General features: G+C 41.4%; 1 protein-coding gene across 4 annotated transcripts; it reads right to left on the minus strand.

The window, feature by feature from the left end:
- Window positions 1-672: 672 nt before the first annotated feature.
- LOC111260592 (uncharacterized) lies at window positions 673-18,657 on the minus strand. Of its 4 annotated transcripts, none has more exons than XM_086968399.1 (4): window positions 7,252-7,677; window positions 6,327-6,861; window positions 6,047-6,110; window positions 5,803-5,900 (listed from the first exon to the last, which is right to left on the minus strand). In XM_086968399.1, exons 2-3 carry the CDS (start codon window positions 6,700-6,702, stop codon window positions 6,064-6,066), a joined length of 423 nt encoding a protein of 140 aa, XP_086824525.1. In that variant the 5' UTR covers window positions 6,703-6,861; window positions 7,252-7,677; the 3' UTR covers window positions 5,803-5,900; window positions 6,047-6,063. The 4 variants fall into 3 exon arrangements, 3 of the variants coding, with proteins under 3 accessions (XP_086824526.1, XP_086824525.1, XP_086824527.1); XM_086968400.1 differs by lacking the exon at window positions 5,803-5,900 and adding an exon at window positions 673-1,182; XR_002680426.1 differs by lacking the exons at window positions 6,327-6,861; window positions 7,252-7,677 and adding an exon at window positions 18,153-18,657.
- Between the last annotated feature and the right edge of the window lie 1,304 nt (window positions 18,658-19,961).

A 19,961-nucleotide genomic window follows, 5' to 3' on the forward strand; every position in this document is an offset into this window, starting at 1 on the left:
ATCCCCTCTGACTTCCATTTAGAGCTATGTAGACGAATCATTTTAGCGTTGGCTGTTATTATTTGAACGTCGACAATGTTGTACCTGCCGGAGTTCGGATACAGCCTTATTTTTACCGATCTAAGGCCAGATGTGTCTCACAGCATCTGACGACTGAAACTCCTAAGACAGAAATAGCTCGCTCGGTGTCGCATCTACGCATTTTACGTATTTATGCTTACGACTTGGAATGTTGGCGGCATCTTTCGTGTCCTGGAACATTTTTCATCGATACTCAATAGGCTCCTCTAGCGGGCCAACAAAATCTCAAATAACGGTGGTCATTTTTCGTGGACAAGTACTGAGGACACGGTATCGTCTGCATTTTGTAACCGAGATCCAGATTTTCTGCTTTTCACGCACCTCCTTCAGTTTTAGAAGACCAAAATTCGGATAGATGTAGTGATGCCGGTTTTAGCCAACTCACTTCCCGTATCAACCTCCATTAATATCGGTCGACCTTTAATTGACACAACGATTTATATAAGCTGATTGTAAGTTTCTAAACCCATTTTTCTACCGATTATGTCCTTGTGTGTTACACTGACATCATGCTGCATTAAATAAAAACCGAATTTGTTTAATCGATTCAAACCGCTCAGGTCTATTTTTATTCGACATTAAGGTGACATTTTATCTAGAACATTTCACATTGAACAATGTATCTATAAGCGCTTACGTAAACTCAACCTCAACAGAATTAAGGCGCTAAAACTACACTTTAATTTTATTATTATTATTATTAGTATTATATATTTTCTGGGTTAATAGGCCATGTATACCTGCGATGCTTCGCGAAGGTCTTCGGTCAGGTGTTTTGCATTCTAATTCTAACCAATAACAATATTGGTTACTCTCCTTTTGAACATAGTGTCCTGAATTTTCTATGTTCACGTTAGATACTCAGCGGTGATGGCCAGAGCAGCTGTCAACAAAACCAATTTTTGTGTAAGTCATGTAAATACGGACGTCTGCGCAAAACATTTCGACGGAGACCTTTCTCACAGAAAGCGAAACAAGGAGAACGAACAAGACTTTTGTAGGAAGCCAAACACGCTATCAATATGTCAGCGATGACAGATGGATGCGTAACGAGAATGCGCAGCTACGAAACAGGGCACGTTCATTTTATGTAGCAGTGTCCTGAAATTTCCAAAAGCAGTATACTCCAATGAACAGCTAGTCGACGATTGGCTAAAAAGAATCATTAGAACGTAGACATCTAACTGCCGGTGTCACTATGAGGTGAGATAAATGTCTTACTTAGGACAACCTTTGCAGTTTGCAGTTGGCCATTAGGTTTGCAGGATCGCGTGGGCGGAAAACAAAGATAAGAGAAAAATAAAAATGTACCAAGGAAGTTTTCAGAGATCACAGCTACTTGTCGACACCCTGCCTCATTATAAATGAGAACATAGCGACACCGAAAAGCTACGAAGAACTTAGCATTTGCTTTGACTTCCTTCTATTTGCCTCTATTGTTCCCTATGGACATTAGGCTTGATACCTGAAAATTGCTTTGCTTAGAGATGAATGTTCGTAACACCCTGAACATGCTGACAACATAAACATCGAGCATACTCTTTTTACCAATGGTACACAACGTCGAGTCGAAGCTCCCCTTTCGGATCGGCCGGTCGTCCCCTATTTGTCTGCACAGCCTCTGTGAATGTGTAGGTCTACCAGTCACTGAGTACCATTCGTCCCAGCGGAGTTTTCCCTATTACTCACCTGCCTTAAATTCGTAGGCCTGTAGGTAGCAACCTTTAGTACAGAAAGCGGTAAGCTGTGTGTAAACGGCGGAAATGGGCTTGACTGAAACGAGCTCAGGTCTTCCGGAAGTCTTCGCGTTTCCAACAATATATACCGCCCCCCAACAACATATATATATATATATATATAAGTGACATTTGATGAAGTATATAACATGCTATACACGTTCTGCTTGGAGATAAAGGTCCTCGCCCGGAAATAGAATCGGTATGATCGGGTTAAACGCATGTTGTGTCAACCGAATGAGTACAGGGTAGCGCTTGTTATTCATTAGGATGGCCGATTAGAAAAAGGCAAGGCAACATGATAATTGTGAAGAGAGAAATAAAATCATAAAAAATAACCTGGTGTTTTATAGACAATAGAAACCAGCAGCAGCAACCAATAGCAGTAAGTAAAATGTGCACAAACACAAAGCGGTCATGCCCGATGTCTGACGAAATAAAACACGTACATCTATCTCTAATGGTATATTGCGGGCAGGGAAGTGCCGGTTTTAAGCAGTATACGAAAGTACGAGTAACGAGCTGCAGGTGGCTGAAACATAATAAATGAAAAAATCGGCAATTGATTTCGCATTACAACCATATTTAACCCTGTCCGGCTTTCGTATTATTATCTCACTTATGATGCCTCCTATGAAATGTTTATATTGCTATGCCGATATCTGAGAAGTCGCCCTTAATTCCAGTTCCGTGTGAGCAGTATTCGCAGAAAATCGGAAAACTCGACGCTACATAAGCTTAGGCAACATGTATTTATATGTAAAGCATACGAGCTGTTCCTGTTGCGCATGACTAAAGTGCAGCTGATCTATGTACGATAACAAGGTCTGATACCTTGTGAGTCCAGAGCCTCGTTTGTTTAGGCGGAAAGATTGTAAGGGCAGATTAGATGAAATTTATCCCGACATAGGCATAATATTAAATTAGCAGCCTTGGATGGTCGTAGCGAAACGCTCTGAAGGCCAGGTTTCAATATGCACGATGCACCACGATGATCTCAACAGGGTGCAGCACGAAAACACTGGGCTTCTACAGAATCCGCCACATCACAACATAGTAACGAAACGCTAATATCTCAGCATGTCGCCTGCACGTATGGCACAACTCCACTACGGCCATTTGGATGCCTCTGGTAGGTGCTCTCAGATCCTTCTGTTCATTTAAAGGCTCTTATGAAATTTAGAACGAAGTGATTTAATAAAGGCGTTTGGCTGTGGTCTGCACGTGGCGCAGATCTTTATGGTATTCGTGTCTCACGCAAGCTCAAACCATTAGAAGCGACGTGTGACTTCTGTCATTCTTAAAGCTGTCCTATCATGTCAGAAAATAATAATAATGGTAATACGGTTCGATACGCTTTGATCTAGAACAAGGGCCAATGTATAGATTGATGGCTTTAGCGCTAGATCAGTTCAATTTTTATTTGTATTATTCAATTTTTATTTCTGTAGATTCTGTATTTCTGCTGTAGATTTTTATTTTAGAGAACGACAACCCAATTAAACTATCCGTTTGTCGTCCAATTTAGTAAAGACCCTTGCAATATAAGCATGAAGTTGCCCTGTCTTTTAAATCTCTTGATGATTTACCTATTTATATTTTATTCATGACTCAGCTCGTTGTTATCCGGGGAACTCGAAATAGTCAAAAGAACATGCATCTACATACTTGGCGTTTCGTCTATTCAACCTCGAACAATCCTTGGGGCCACGTACGACTTCACAAATGTATTACTGTAGCTCGGTTTGGTCATTACAGAGAGCCAGCCCGTTCCATGGTGCGAGCTATGGGGTGACTTTCGAATAAATAAAATCACTTTGCTTGAACCTATCCTCTATGAAACTCATAAGGGATCTCCAGATAATCAAGAAAAAGTAATGCGAGAAATGAAGCAGAAAATTCGAAATGATAACATTTCCGGTTTTCCTTAACATATCCCTATGTAACAGAAGAAACTGCCGAGAAACACCTAACAGAAGGACGTTGTGTCAGACGCACAAAGCAGAAGGTGACTATGAAAAAATGTAGCAGTGATTATGCGATGAAATGATGCAAATGGGTCGGGCGGGAAATCCTTGCGTATGGTACGGCAGGATTATGAAGGAAACACTTGGGAGTACCTGAGAGAGAAAAAGGATAGAATTGAATAAAATATCTGTACCGCCTTTTCTCAGACATTTATTTTTGAAAATACCACCACTCATGGCGCTAACAGTAACAGCGGTGCTGTCACTAGCGGCCGGCAGTCGCGCAAGAAGAGGAGTGAGATAGTATACGTAGCAGTTTACGCTTCGAGGAAAGAGCAACGCAGATCTCTGTTGCTTCCTGGAGTAGGCTCCCTAAGCAAGTCATGATAAAATCCTCAAGCCGGCAGTTCCTCTGACTCATTGCCGTTTGTCATTTGGAAAAAGTTACAGCGCTAGCGAACGGGGAAAATCGGCAGGGGTAAAAGTTAGAGGGAGAGGATAGCATAGGAGGAAGTAGCTGGCAGATGACTGTGAATGAAGAATGACGAGAAACAGGAAATACGAAGCACGCCGTATAAGCAGGCATGGGTGTGCTTTTCATGGGTTGAGTGGCCACATTTTGCTGGACGAGAAAATCTAATGTGAAAGGAATGGCATTCCGGAGTCCTAGGAGGAGCGAAGGTGTCGCAAGCGTAAACGTCGTACACGGCTAGCGCAGTCTGAAAAGTTGTTGACGGTCGTTCAGTTTGTACCCCATAAGAGATCACTACGAAAAGGGTAACAATCCACAAATACGTACAGCGAGTGCCAGCAGTAATGAGCTATGTCATAATGTGTTCATAATAGTGTTATCAAATAGTAACATTTACTCTGGGTTGAGACGTCATGTAGATTACCAAAATAGGAAAACGTTGTAGAATAATTGTAGCAGTGATTCAATTACTATGAAAGCTAGTAATTCACTGGACGATTTTACTCGGGGACCGAATGATATCCAGAATATTCGATGAATTTTCGTATATATATATATATATATATATATATAATAGGATATAACTTAGCCAATATAGAAATCTGATAGGGTTTTTCGATGCCGAAGCATGCGAACGTGACAATAATCGGAAAGCAACTCTACTCACTGGCTACATAAGTTCAGTTAAATATTGCAATCAAGCACGATACTTTTTTAGATCGTTTCCGTATACATGGGCAACGATTTGATCACACACTGGCTACACATTTCGAGATGGTGGTCAATCATCAATGTGCAGCTTAATTACACGTACCCAGCACAGACAGGAACTGTATAGTGCGGAAATGACTGGATACGCTCAACACAAGTGTCTCTCTAATCTAGTGTGCAATGGTATGGCCAAATATTATGTGGCAGATTTCCACGGGTAGACGGTTCTCCTACCAGCATCTACTTTGTCGGGTGAGACCCGATTCTCCCGAGACACCAATGACGGTTGGGTTGCATAGATAGCGAATAACTTCGCAGAACGAGGAAGTGAAACTGCCAGAATTTTAGCAGATGAAAAAACTTATTTTTAAGGAAAACTAGACCAAACATTTGCTCTATTATAAATTCCAGAGGGGCATATCTAATAAGATACGCTGAACCTAGACCGAAAGAGAAGATTTAATGTACGTTACATTGAACATACGTCCTAAACATGGACATTGTACCTTTATACCATTTTTTCGAATTATATTTTTAAGAAAAAAAAGTTAAATATGACAAAGACAAATTACTTGTCAGCTTGAAAGGCGTTAATTCTAGCCGAATCCAGATTTTCGTGCGGTTAAATAAATAAAATTTTCAAAAATTTGCTAAGAATATTGTTATTATCACATAATTTAGACGTTTTGTTTATAGTTTGCAAACCATGCAGAGCCACATTCATAAATGGCACTGCGGATGTATTTTTCTGAGCGCTGTACTTACTTTAGAATAAAATTAATAACTAATATAAAGCGAATAGCCCTATTCTTTTTTAAAAGTTTTATTTGCCACATATATACATTGGCGTGCGTCCTTGTAGCCGTCTCATAACGACATTTTCCAAACCATTTGTTCCACCCGATACGAGTATTTGGGTCGTATAATTGTCAGCTGTGTAAGTAAAGATATCCACTTTTAGATCAAGGTTAACTCGAAGTGGTATCTCTTTTTTCCCCACTATTTAAAGGCATAATTTACTCACGACGTGAATTATTTTAGTTTATTTAGCAACATATAGCCTTGCCCAGATTACTTACCTTAAAAGTACCAAGACCTAGTTTTCAATTCGGCAGGAAGGACGTCCAATAATTCCAGATACACCTTAAAATTTCGTAGAAGAAACAGAAAGCCGGTGTCAATAGCATATCGTGTTTCTGCAATCAAATTTTATCTAGTTACCTTGCTTTATAAAACTTCATATAAGTTTTACGAATCGTTTTGAATTTGACAACTCCCTTAGACGATCTAAGAATGGTATTCGAATGCAACGAGCGGCATGATGTCTATCGCAGTTTTCCTAGCGTCTGGAATACCTACATCTCGAGTTGAAACCTAGCTTCCTGTAGGGTTTATGGCGGAAGTCATGCGTGACAAAACGAGTGAATGCACGTCTGTTTAGCCGCTTCGTCCCTTCCCACTCGATACTCTTCATCACACTCGAGGCCAAAAAATCCTCATCGAGCTCCATGAATTTTTGCTCCCAATTCCTAAGGTTCGTCTTGAAGGCTTCTGTTGCTGGGAGCTGAAAGCGACGATCTAGGTCGTCCGAGAGCTGTGACGAGTCGGCTAAGAGATACACGAGGCCATGTCGGGTCACGATGTGTAATTCCAATGCTCTCTTGAGAAAAAGACCTTTGCGCGCTTCGACGGTCTCCACTGTAACATTCCCCCAAAGGATGTGTATTCCATACATTGCGATTGGAGCTATTTGGAATTAAGAGTAGTTGTCCGAAACAAGCGATGAGGCCCTCCGATCTCCCATGCGGTCAACACTGCCTTTCTGTATCTTTCGGTGACGTATACAGTGAAGCTTCTGCTGCTTGCGGAAAAGAGCGACCTCAAGTGCGGAAACCTGTTTACGTAGGTAAAAAAATACAAGGCGTCAGTGGCCGCTGTCCTACCCCGCCCTCTAAATTCCGTTCCCTTTATCTCGGTTAGCTTACAGTCAGTTCTAAACCTGTGATTGATGCGGGAAGGCAAGCTAGAGCTTGCTACATTTGGAATTTGTTTAATCCATATGTCACTAAATCGTCTGCACACAAGATAACTTTGACTGATTTTCTCGATAGGAATTTTGCTCAAAAAGCATGATAGAGACTAGGAGTCGGATTTAGATTGCGTCTCTGAGCCAAGCCAATTGTCGGTGTAAAGGGAAAGAGTTCGTTTACTCCGCCGTTGATGGTTATTCTGATTTCCTGAGGAATCGCAACGAGAAGATTGAGTACACGATAGGGACACCCACCTCGGCTAGCGTGAGTGTACCCTGTCCCTGGGCGCTGAGTTGAAGGCCATCTTGAAGTTGAGGTACACCGTATCGCGGGTTACGCGGCGCGGCTGATATGCTCTTGACATCGGTGATCAGGGTCCTGCACGCCGTTTCTGTCGAGCGTTCTCTGCCGAATTCATATTGCTCCATTGGGATGGTGTGTACGCCTTCTAAGTAGATGTTCAACCTCTTAGTAAGTCGGAGAGCAGCTTATAGTAAACACTTTGTTCTCTTTTTCTCTCCATAATAACGACGCGCTTGAAGCTCCCTTTTTTTTAGGAATCAAAATGTAAACATTTATTAAATTGCTATCCAATACGGTGCCGGAATGACGATGCATTTGAGATGCTCGTTGTACGCTTTATCTGAATTGGCATCGAGCTGCTGTGCTTCGTTAGCCACGTATATTGTTAACGTTCTGCAGCAGCGATCAGATGGACTTGCAGCCTTTCAAAGTGTTGTTGCCATTGTGATGCACACATTTCTTGACAGATTGTCTTAAAAACGGAGGCAAAAAGGTAGATTTCACGCTGTACCTTAGTCATAAGTCTTAAAATTATTTGGGCTGCTGCCTGGATAAATCTGCAAGTATAATTGAACCACTGCCTATCCTTCTGAAGGGACTTAAAGGCTTTATTATAGATCAGAGAATTTACGCAGATGTCGCGCATAAGTTTTGACATTCCGCACATGAGGTATAGGGAGAACTGCGTGGGTGCGCTTTAAGGGCTTGCTTACGAGTAGGTGTCGCGAGGGAGCTTGGAGTTTGACAGTTCGTATAGATGCAACCTGGCAGTGAAGTTTATCACCATTGATTTGTGAGCATGAATGCTTGCGTCCTCTGACAGGTATTGCTTTTCACTTTAAGACTTTACTTTGTCCTTTATTACGTTTGTCGCAAATGTATCGATGACTGAACGTCCTAGGAAGGTCGGTGTCAAGGGGGAATTGACATCCATAGAACAAGATCGACGAGCATATCAAGAAAGGCTTCAGCGCGGCTTGGGTTCGGCAGATCGAGCTAAGCGTTAAAATCGCCGGCCGTGAAAGGCCAGAATGAGACGATAGCGCTTCTGATCCACTGATAAGTTTCTTCACTGGTACTTACGTTGATTCCGATTCGACGAAGCGAACATAGGTTGTTATAAGGCAAAAACAGCATTCTGTATTAAGCACGTAAGCGTGAGCTCGCCTATTTTATGACTGTAGAAAACGGAGTGCCCTGAGACAACGTGATCCTGCTCTTCATTATAGGGCAGTACGTAGAAAAGAAACGTGACAAGTTAAAAGGGCTAGTTGCCCAATTTTCCATTAGTCCGAAAATATCTGTATTGTCCAGAGCTCTTGGGAAGAGAAGCGCTAGAGTTGCAGCCCTCTCGCAGTTCCACTATGTAATTGTTAGCGTCTCCTCAAGATGTCGCCCTGCTGTAAGTTTCTTGATTGGCTGCGGTGATTGACGGTATTACGTATGGAAACTGGCTCTTTAGCCATTAATGCTGCTAGTACCTGCCTGATGAAGCCCTCGACCGTTGCAGCGGGACTTGTGGACGTTGGCCCTACTTTAACTAATTTGCTTGGTGTGGCCTTTCCTGACAGCGGTTCTTCAACGATAGCTTCCCTTAGCAGTATCTCATCTTATCGAAATTGATTCAGCCGCTGGAACGTTCGGCTCTGGGAGCCTGGTCGGGTTTACTGTTTAAACTACCTCGTATTGATGTATCTTTTTTTTTTTACATTTTTTTTTTATTGCATTTTCTACATCTTACTCTTTTCGATTATCAGGATTCTCACGTTTAAAAAAGGATTTATTCGTTTGCCGCGTCTTCTTTGTGGCTGTACCGTCCACCCTTGACGACCGGATGCTGTGATATGGACAGGAGGAAAAGCGAAAATTTCACATCTTTTGAACTCGCCTTTTCACAATAATATCATTTACCGCTTTGTGTCTGGTCGAAGGGAAAATAGCAGCACATATGAACCTTTGATCCAGCACACGAGTTGATTAATGTATTCGAAAAGCTCTCTATCTTGCTGATGTCTATCCCTTTCAAATTGTACGCATTCATGATAACCAACTTGTCAAGATGTCGCAACTGGCCCGTTGCTACTGTTAATATACTTGTCTGTTTCACACAATATTGTCAGTGTTCATCTCGCGACGTTTTCTTGGGCATATCTTTCTCAGCCCAAAGACGAGGGCCTGCAATACATATAAATATACAACACGTTTGAAAGACAGCCCTGCTGATAATGCCGTCGCTTATTACCAGTGCTGTCTCTCATGATGGAGACGGAGCCGGGCCATTCGAAGGTCTCTCAGAAATGACATCTTTGTGTTTCGCTTTCAAGTTTGATATCTGCTCTTCCAACTCCGTCATTTGATCAAATGGGAACGTCGCGTGTTCCAATAATTTTTCTACTACAGGGTTCGCTTTTGGTCACCGATTTATGCTTTAAATATCGTTTATAGGTAGCTTGTCGCATCTCTCTGAAACTCATATCTGCTCATATCGTTAACTGTCCTTCTTTGTTTCAGTATCTACTCAGTGTCAGCCAGAGTTTTAATCGTGTATCAGCGGATACTTGGAGCACGACGTACACGCCCAGTGGTCTACTCTGAAGCGTTCAAAGGGGCGTGTTAGTATGTTTCATGTAAATATCATACCTCAACATATTGGGACACATCTTTGGTGCATAGCCTCAGTCATTTTACATTGTTTAAATGAGTTTTCAAAATGCACGAAATTTTATAACATCTATAAGACATTTTGTCATTCCAGATATTTTTAACTATTATAGAAAGAAGGTTAACTAGTTAAAAGATAAAGACAAGCTAGTCCTGGTATTCGTAGCCTGCTCTTTATTTTTTTATTGGCGTATTAAGACAAAAGCACCAAATCAATAAACAAACGTTCCGAGTTTTCGCTAGGTGCTGCTCCAGACGCCCGACTTCCGGCTCCAAACCAAGTGCATTTACAATAGAGTTTGACTGACATGCACGGTACACCTCGCATGGAAAAGACATAGGCATATACTTTGTAATAAGACAAGGGGCACGCATTTTTTTTAGCTTATAGTATATTTTTCGCCAAGACGGAAGCCCGAAAAAACTATACCTGAGCTAAACCTTGTGTCACATGCGTGTACTTATACAAAATAGAAGCCTTTATGTTAAATTTTCTGTAGTTTTAATTAAGTTTTGTTTGCTCATACAAAGACCATTTAAGAGACTTGCTAATTTAAACTTGCTGTAGTGCTACACTGTAACGTAGACCAAGTCGAAAGAGAACGAGGCGAAGTTAAAGCCGAAAGGTAAAAAAATAATCTAAGATATATAATGCTGAGTGAAACATTTGTACGCAATTATCTTCTGCAGGGTCGCGTTAGTATACAAGCCTTTTTATCAAATAATTTATCAAATTATTATCTAATCAAAAATTTATTAATAAGCAAATTAAAGATAGCCCTTATAGGCAGAGAAACACCACTGTGTAAAATAGATTTTATTCTGAGCTTTGCTTCTGTCTCTTTACCTTTGTTCTACAAACGTTCATAAAGGTTTATGACAATCTTGGGTAAAAAACAAAAATGTCTTTAGTGCAAAGTTGATCACTATGAGGAAGGAAGGGCTGTTATTATACCTAGTTTGTAATAAAATACACAGGAAATCATTTTAAAACCATAATAATTTTGGAGTGTCAATTAGAGAGCCTTCATAGTCTCGCGTAACTGTATGTGGTTTGACAATATTTCGCAGTCTACCATAGAAACATAATTTAAGCCTTTTAAGAAGTTGTACGATCTTATGGGATACACCAGTGTTTTGAATGCCTCCAAATTCGTCGGTTGAGAGGTTTGTTTTTTGAAATCCTATAGGTTTACATGACGATCCGAGAACAATGTCTTTGTTTGCCGTTTCTGCTTTGGGAGAACGTTGTCTCTCAAAAAACTTCTCTGTTAGTTATTTTATGGAAAGCTGTAATGAATACGTACTAGTCGCCGTAATAGCCGCAAACACATAGCGAAAATACTAGTTTTTATAGCATCCAGATCTGGATGATAGCTTCTGCCGCTCTTTGATCAAATGCACGACTCAGATAACGGCAGCTTCAATTTGTTACGTGAAAACCTATCAAATACTTTGATATCAATTTAAAAAATCTTGTAACTTCGAAGGTAAAGTTCTTAGAAATTATACCCGTACGACGTTTCGTGCTGCCGACTGGTACTATAAGGGATTTATCGTCGTTGCTTGCGCTAAATTATATTTGATTTTTTTTATACTCTTATACAAAACATACAATCTCAGACGTCGCCAACAAATTCACATTTGTAAGCTTTTTATGCTAAATAGGCGATACTGTGTATTTATCGGAATTCCAACTTCAATATATTCTGTAAGTGACAATGGAATGAGCCTGTATTTTTGTTCTACCTGAAAACTCTCTCAGGAAATCCTGCAAAAAGCCTATTGGCTTTAGGCGTTTTTTTGCTCATTGATTGTTCTGTCCTGCTGCAGCGAGAACTAATTTCCCTACACTTGACACGGCGGGCCCAAATGGCGTAACCCTTGCTCTTAATATTATTACCAAAATGATTATTTCTATTTGAACTTAGCAAATTACGTCTGACTCCTACGATAATCAGCGGAGTAGCAGTAGTCATGTGATTTGCGACGTCGTCCTATCACCTAATCCCTCGTTAGCCAATACAGCGACCCCGTAAGATCGCGTACTTCTATTTTGCATCTATTGTCCGTGTTAAATACACTTTTATTTATCGATCGTTTATTATTCATCAAAAATAAAAAAGTTTCCTTAGTTATATTAACACCTAATAATAAAGGTGACAAGCGCAATGTATTTGTCAGCAAAAATAATGGACCTTTCGTATACATTAGGACATTCTACTTTTATAAAACGACAATCAGGGATCATGCGGCCATTCATGGCTGCGCTCTTTTCATATATTAAGACGGCTGAAATGATTAGTATGATTGATATATCGATACTACAGGCTGATTACATGCTGGACTTATAATGTAATGTATTTATAAACCTTTAAAAGGAATGAAGCTTAAGTCTTACAACGGGTTTTAGTGTAGCTCTTTCCATTTACCTTGAGGCAGTGCTTTTATATCACAACGATTTGTCGACCTATTCTATTGCACCAAACACGGTTTAATATGCCGCAATAGAAAATGTCGTAGAGTACAATTGCTGGCTTACATGAACTGATAAACATACATGAAAATTAAACGCACCAAAGCTTCGTTTTCATGTATCCGTTATACGGTTTTGCATAACTTCTTTAATCATTGTAGCTGCCAGTACAAACGATTTTTGTCTCGAATCGCCGTCGAAGCTTTTTGGTTAATTTTACCATTTCAACCATTATTTCCAGTAAAAAATTAACGCTCTAATTTACGTTATCTTTACCACTTCCTTAGCCAAGCACTGTCGCCTTTCTCTGCTACTGGCGAATAGAAGGTTAAGTTCACTACGAGTAACGCGCCTACTGCGAAGCAAAGGAAACCCTAATATTCACCCGAGCGCTTCTTTGCAGAAAACTTGAACGTTTGGGGGCCAGGTCAGGATTTTTAACCCAATTCCGTCTACTTGAAACCTAAGCAGTCTCAAATGCGATGTGCCACAAGAGAAAATCAATTGGTAGATTTTCATTTTTCTTTTTATCCTCAAGAAACAAGCCGAAGTCGACTTGTACAACTGATACATTAATTCCTTCCATTTCCTCTTGGAAATTAACATCAACTATTATCAGTTGAGTAAGTTGTAAAAGTTTTTGAAGCTATTTCACAAGACCCATTAAAAAAGGGTAGTTCGAAAATCACACTTTCACTACATCAGCGTCTCCCACTATCGATGCACCTGTGTATGCCCCTGTCTTATTTAGCTTAAATCTTCCTTCCTTGAGAGTCATAGAAACAAATGGGAATGGAACTGTTGTAGTTATTTGTTGTCGTATACGCTTCCGCATCGATAGGAAACTATGCATGTGTCAAACTGGCCTAGTTTACTTCCCGCTAAAACCGAAATCTGAATTTAAGCGTTGTTTTTTCAACTAAATTAGTCTAGCTTAGGGCAAATGATTTTTCTGAAACGAGGCATCCTAGCAGAAAAAAAGGCGACATCCAATCGATGCCCTATGCAATACGTTGTAAGTGTAATCATATTGATTTTCTTTGTTCTTTTAATGTCTTCTCAATGGGTCGGACCTGTCAAGTAGGCTGGTAACAAGAGTTTAGCTAGAGACAAGAATAGGTATTGAGAAAGGGACAATGACTAACGTATTTAAGTAACTGTTTAGAGTCTACCTAGTGCCGCTGTGGGACCGTTAACTTTTCAATGAATCGGTTTCCAATTTCTCAATAAATCTATTCGCATCCCGGCTCAGCTTTGTTAAAATTCAATCCGCACCTGATTTTTCTAATTTAAACAAGAACAGCTTTAGCTACATCAAATAATTGGACGTCAAAATGACGTTCCAACACTTTTTCAAGCGTTTGGCCGGAAAAGGGTTATCGCTTGAATGGACCTGGAAGGCGTAGCGCGTATCACAAGGGCTAATATTATGATTTAATACAAAGTCAGGAAGTTTCTTCTGAACGTCTCAGATATCGCATCTAACCCGTATTTTAGTGGTCCATATTTTATTTAATTTATAAAACGCGCTTCCGGGCAAGCAATTTTAAAATCCTGTTAAAGGAGCAGAGAACATGAAGTTATATTATATCATTTTTTGTGGATACTTTACGTGCTTATCAAGTGTGCGCAGTTGCATTGAGTATCCACGTTTGGCACTTGAGAAACTGTACAAAAATAGTACTAGAACGTCTACGGTCGCATTAACGTGCACAGATACAAACGCAGCAATTCGCCACTTGAGTATCTTGTATATTGATGTAAACATTGGACAAATAGAATACTCCTTGTTCTCTCAAATCTGTACTCGTTATTTAGGAACTCTGACAAATGTAAGAACTATCTTACCGGAAGCCAGCATTGTTTCGCATCAGCTTCTAGTGATTGAAATAATTGTAAATTTGGAAATACCTAGTGATCGCTTTATGGATCGCTAACGAATAATAATGATGATGCTGATGCCATTTAGGCTTAGTTTTTTGGCATTTCCACTCTTTGTTGCGCCGATACAGGGACCACTAACTGTCTAAACAACGAACCTTCCACTAAAAGCTTTATTTCTTTTTTTTTTTTCTAACTATCACCAACTTTTTCACTGCAGATTATATATGAATACAGTGCAATCTCGTTATTGTCGGATCGTCAAATGGCATGCATCATTAAACATCGTCACGGTCCGCCCATTGTGAGAACGTAAAGTACATATTACGTAAAGCTTTGCTCGTGGCATTTCTTTCTACTCTTCTGCCTTTTGCCGTCACCCGACGATCGCCGCAAGTAGACAACCCTTTTACCGTGTCATTTAGTAGAGATAACGCCACCCCTATGATAGCCCATATGTGACCTGGGCGCGCTACTCACTGCCTGCCACCCATCGGATTCTGATTGCTTCTCGTTCCTTTTTCACTGGACGAGCCCAAGGAAAATAACGTCGCCGACCGGTAACAGACAACTGACAAAATTGCGACTCCCTTCTACGAGGCTATCGGTTTTCATTTCTTCTTCCTTGATTCTGGGATGAGTAATCTCAAGTGATGAGAGACAATATTGTTAAGAACGAGAAACGCATTTGTCCAGAGTGGCCGCATGACCTCTACGAGCGGTGGATTGTAATTCATTCAACCAGCGACTGATCCCATTAGGCTTGTTCGGCAATAGTAATAACCCAGCCAGCACAAAAGACACTGATTTGTATCTCTCACTTATATTTTCAGCCTTTACACAACATCGGTGACTATCCGGTTTTGTGACAATTCAAAATGTCTCGTCAGAGTTAAAAACTCTATTTAGGAGCTGTCTGAGAAACGCAATTGTGGACGAAATCGGTATCTCTTAGAATTGGTCCATCTTATCGTATTGTTCGTGCTACAATAGGAAAGGAGTTGAAATAAAGTGCTCAATACTAGTCAAGATAGAGGCTGGCGATGGCGACAAACCACTTCTTTACTGTGCTTCAGATAATCGAGCGCGACCTCCGTCAACGTTTCGCTCAGTGGCACTCCTTATTCAGCCACTCGGGTTCTGTTTTGAGCCTCCCCGAGTCTCAGATAGTATTACTCCGTTGCGAAACCCACCAAAGTGAACTCTCAAAGCGTCTATTGCTGCTCGCATAACGACAAAATTTCCTCATGACTTCCACATCGAAACTTATAATGCTAACCCAAAATACACTCATTGTGTAAAAGCCGTCGCTAGAGATTTACTTGTCGCGGCTAATATTCTATCCGTCTGGCGTTGATCCCAACTTCGATTCCCACGCAGCAGCAGGAGGAGGACTGACATAAGCGGATCGATTTTTGCCATGATAACGGCACGACACGTACGTGAACTGCACACGATGTCTCGTGCGCGCCTAATCTAAGCTCCAATAAAACAACAGCTGCAGGAAAAGCAATAGTAGCAGCAGCAGCAGCAGCAGAGGGCAAAAAAAATGTCCCAGTGTAGCATTTATCCGACATCACTTAGGTGTGGCCTTAAGATTTCAGGGCTTCTTTGTTGTCCATGCCCTCCATGTGACTTTGTATAAGCATCTTTATGTTTACTCAGGGTCCGCATTTCTATCTTTGTCTACATTCATGACGGACATATGTTAATCGAGGGATGCTTGAGTAACACAGAGTCTACTCGAGGATTGCCAACATCTGTCCTAGACCCAGCTCCATCTATCGTGAATCCAAGATAGTAAAAGCAGTAACGACTATTGCCACATGGCCAGTGTACAATGGACGCTGTAGCCTTACGTACAATAGCAGCTATAATTGTACAAATGTAAATGTGCACACTTCAGCTTGGTTGTATACTGTGTCGACTTGGGCTCGCTTATGGCCATGTTCTTTTTTCCGCATTAACCAGCACACATGCACGGAGCCACAGAGTCGTTGAGAAGAAATCTAACACTGGACGTAGATAAAGTCTAGAGACACAATGAACGAGTAACATCAGCCAGCTCCGATTCGCTCAGCTGTATGTTATATTGTTTCTTATGCATGACTATTTCACTACGAGAGGTCTCGAAAACAACTTCGGTAGTCATAAAAGCACGTCCAACGGAGCGTGATACTCCTTTCAGAGGACCGAGGACTGGATTTGGCCATACCCCGGAGTGCGGGTCTCAATCCCAGCAACGGCGGTAAACGCGGGTGTGCGTCAGCAAGCGATACAGCTGGTAACGAAATTCTATGGCGGGCTTGTTGATCCAATGTTGAATATCTCGATGTTGTATTTATCGTGTTGTTTCTTATTTGCTTGCTCACACATACGGCAACGTTGGGACCCCGCTCGATGAGGGATTAACGCGGGTACCCCAGCTCAGCGTCTTTTAGTCCTGGCAACCACAGCAGTCGCCCTTGACGGTAGTGTACTGCTGCTGCTGCTGGGCAAAGTGTTGATAGTACGGAAAACTTTTGTCCTTTGTGCGTGTTCGCGCGGTAACAATCTTTCTGCACCGCACGGTTACGTCGCTGGCACACGCGTATTTTGTTGCTACGTGGCGGTATGGCCAACCAGTTAGCCAGCTGTTGCCCACGTAACTTGGGAAAACTGGATGCGCTGGATCTGCTAGTAACAGAGCTGTCGCAGTTGCGTAGAGGAGAGATGTTCTAGAGTTTAGCCACGATCGTGAACGAGCGAAAAAATGAAATATGGAAGATGGCACTCTGGGCGACTTAATGAAGAGAACACTCGTATTGGACCTAGGCGTGTATCGCTGAACCGGAACAGGTAAATGCCGCATAGGGATGGGAGCCGTTCACGCTGGAAACAATAGCAACCAAAAGCCGAGAACAGCAGACCAACTGTAGGCGAAAAATTTTTTTTGAGAGAGATAAACGGGAACTTGTATTTTTGCTTCATAATGGATCCTGCAACCCATATCGATTATGTCAACAGAGTAACTACTGGATCATGTCTTTTGGCTGCTTAAAGAAAAAAAATGTGTATGCACGCGCATCGACTGTCGATGATTGCTATAGCCGCAATGAACTTATAGGAACTAAGTACTAATAACAAGAGATGCAAACGTACGATTTCAGTACTTTCAGGTAAGCTCATCATTTGCACTATTAAAGCTTGGCTCAGCTTGTCACCAGTGAAATTCATGGTCGCTAGGGTAGTGTCAATCCATAATTGAATTAATATTTACGATATGCACTACATGTAAAATTCCTTGATCACGACTAAATCGAACTTAGACATGGCAGTAGGTCGTCCAATAGGAACTCTCGCTCTGTATTTTACATGTGAGAGAAATTTAGGATCCTCTATTCTGCCTGTTTTTCTTGTTGATAAACTAGGCCTCAATTCTCAAAATAGAACCTGCCTGGCACGTTTGACGTGTAGCCATTCGGGTGCAAACATCGCGACCTTCTGTTTGGTCTTCATAACCAGACTTTTCGTATATAAGTCCGATACTATTTTTGAATTTTGAAGAACAACATTTATGTTAGAGTTGTACTGATATAATTCTTGCCGACGGCTCTAGCCACTTGATGGTGATATTTGCTAGTCCTGAGCTTGACGAGTTCTATCTCGCAAGCTTGTTGATATTTTGAAAAGCCGTCAAGGCAGCATTACTATCTAGAAACGCGCCACTACATAATAACAAAATTATTGGACAAAAATGTTTCTTTTCTTATATTATAAAGACTTGCTTTTTTTTTTTAATTTTCGATCGTAGGTATTCTCAGATACTCCACTTTCCATAACTTGATACCTCACCTCAAGCATTGACTGAATGAAAGACCGGCCAACCTACGTAGATTTGGCATGCATTTGGAGTATACACGATCCTGCAGGCTGTCTTTATTGAGGTCGACATCCTGTACCAACTGTTTGCCTGCGTTCATATCTATGTATTCGTGCCCAATAGGTCGTGCCATCGTTTCCTCAACTAACTTCCTTCCGCCATTGTGCTATCATCACACCACACTCCAATCGAAGGCTGGTCAGAACAAACTCGCATTCACTTCTTCGTTCTAGGTCCCTTTTTGATATCGACCAAAGAGCTACATGCTTGCCCAGACCTGGCCTGGAATCAGATTCGAATCAGAAAAACGTGGCAAGTAAGGCAAGCAAAACGACGCATAAGAGTAGCTGCAGCGCTTCCCCCATCACAAACAGTCACCGACGCGACCACCATTGCTTCTTTTGCCGCTGCTACTAAAACGCCAGTCCCCTTACATCGCGCATTGCTAAAGATGCCATTACCAAGAAGCCGAGTGGCTGTTTGGTTAGGCCAACGGACGACTGACTGATCAATCCACCGAACAGTGCGGGGAACAACAGCCCCCCTCTCCACACTTGCTTCTATTTCCCTAAGATCTCAAGCCAGCCTGTTACAGCCAACGAACAAGCGGAGCGACCAACTATTCCTAACACGGTAAATCGGCAGCGGCGCCAGATTGGAAGAGAACAGAGGGGCGCAAGTGAGAACGCAAAGGATAAAGATAGAAAGGTCGTCGAGGACACTTCTCCTAGGAACAGCAGCAGCCGCAGTGGCAGCAGACGTCGAGTAGTATGATGGGAGAGGAAAACGAGGACAAGGCCAATTTACGTAAATAGCTATGCTCCTTCCGCTAGCAGCAGTAGCATCAGCAGCAACTGCTTCCTCAAACGGACTTCTTTCTCTTTCGGGGTCGCTGCCACCCATCCTGCACTAGTGGAATCGCGGTTATCATAGGGAGAAGCCTTTGGTTCCGCCTTCAGCTGTGTGTACTATGCAGAGTCATGGGTACGCTATACAAACAATGTGCGCAATATGGATTTATACAGACGGATAGAGCGGTCCGCGCGTGTCAAGTACTCGCTCTGTTAACTTCAAGTTGTGGAAACCCGCGACATTTTTTACGGCATAGAATTTTTTTAGAGATAAATGATAAAAACTGACAAAATATCTGTTTGAAGTCAACGCCAAGCGAGAACTTAACGAAACTTGGAGGATTGAATGACGTCGTATTTGAAACAAATCCAGTTTATAGTTCAACCAAAAATAGAAAAACATTTTATCAATACAACTCTTTAGTGTCATCTATGGAGCTCAGTCTCCTAGGCTTCTCTGAGTGACATGTGTATACTTATCACTTCTAGCGAACATCAAAGCTTTTTAACGTTTTCTGCATTTTCATGGTCAGGTTTGACTCATGTAAACCTTGATATAAATTTTACGTACTCTGAAGCACATTCTCAATAGATAAATCTTCGTTGTGCACTCAGAGGTAAATTTACTGTGCAAGATGGAATCGTGTGCTGCTCACAGGCGTTCGTTCTGTTTGTTTTATTGTTTCTGTTAATACCAGTCTGATAATGAACGTATAGGCTAACCAGATACATTAGCTGTAGTTATGCCCTCAAGGCTAGATGCTTGCTGGATACTTGCTGGAAACACACATTTGCAACGTAAAAAATTTTTTGCTGACAAAGTATATATGTACTCCGATGGCAGCATTGTACACCATATTTTTACAGAGGACTAAAGAAATTAAACATCGAGGCGTGAAGTCTGTGAAGGAGAAGAGGAAGGAGAAAGTT

This window comes from Varroa jacobsoni, unplaced genomic scaffold (assembly GCF_002532875.2).
Source record: "Varroa jacobsoni isolate VJ856 unplaced genomic scaffold, vjacob_1.0 scaffold_455, whole genome shotgun sequence".
Taxonomy (NCBI): Eukaryota; Metazoa; Arthropoda; class Arachnida; order Mesostigmata; family Varroidae; genus Varroa; species Varroa jacobsoni.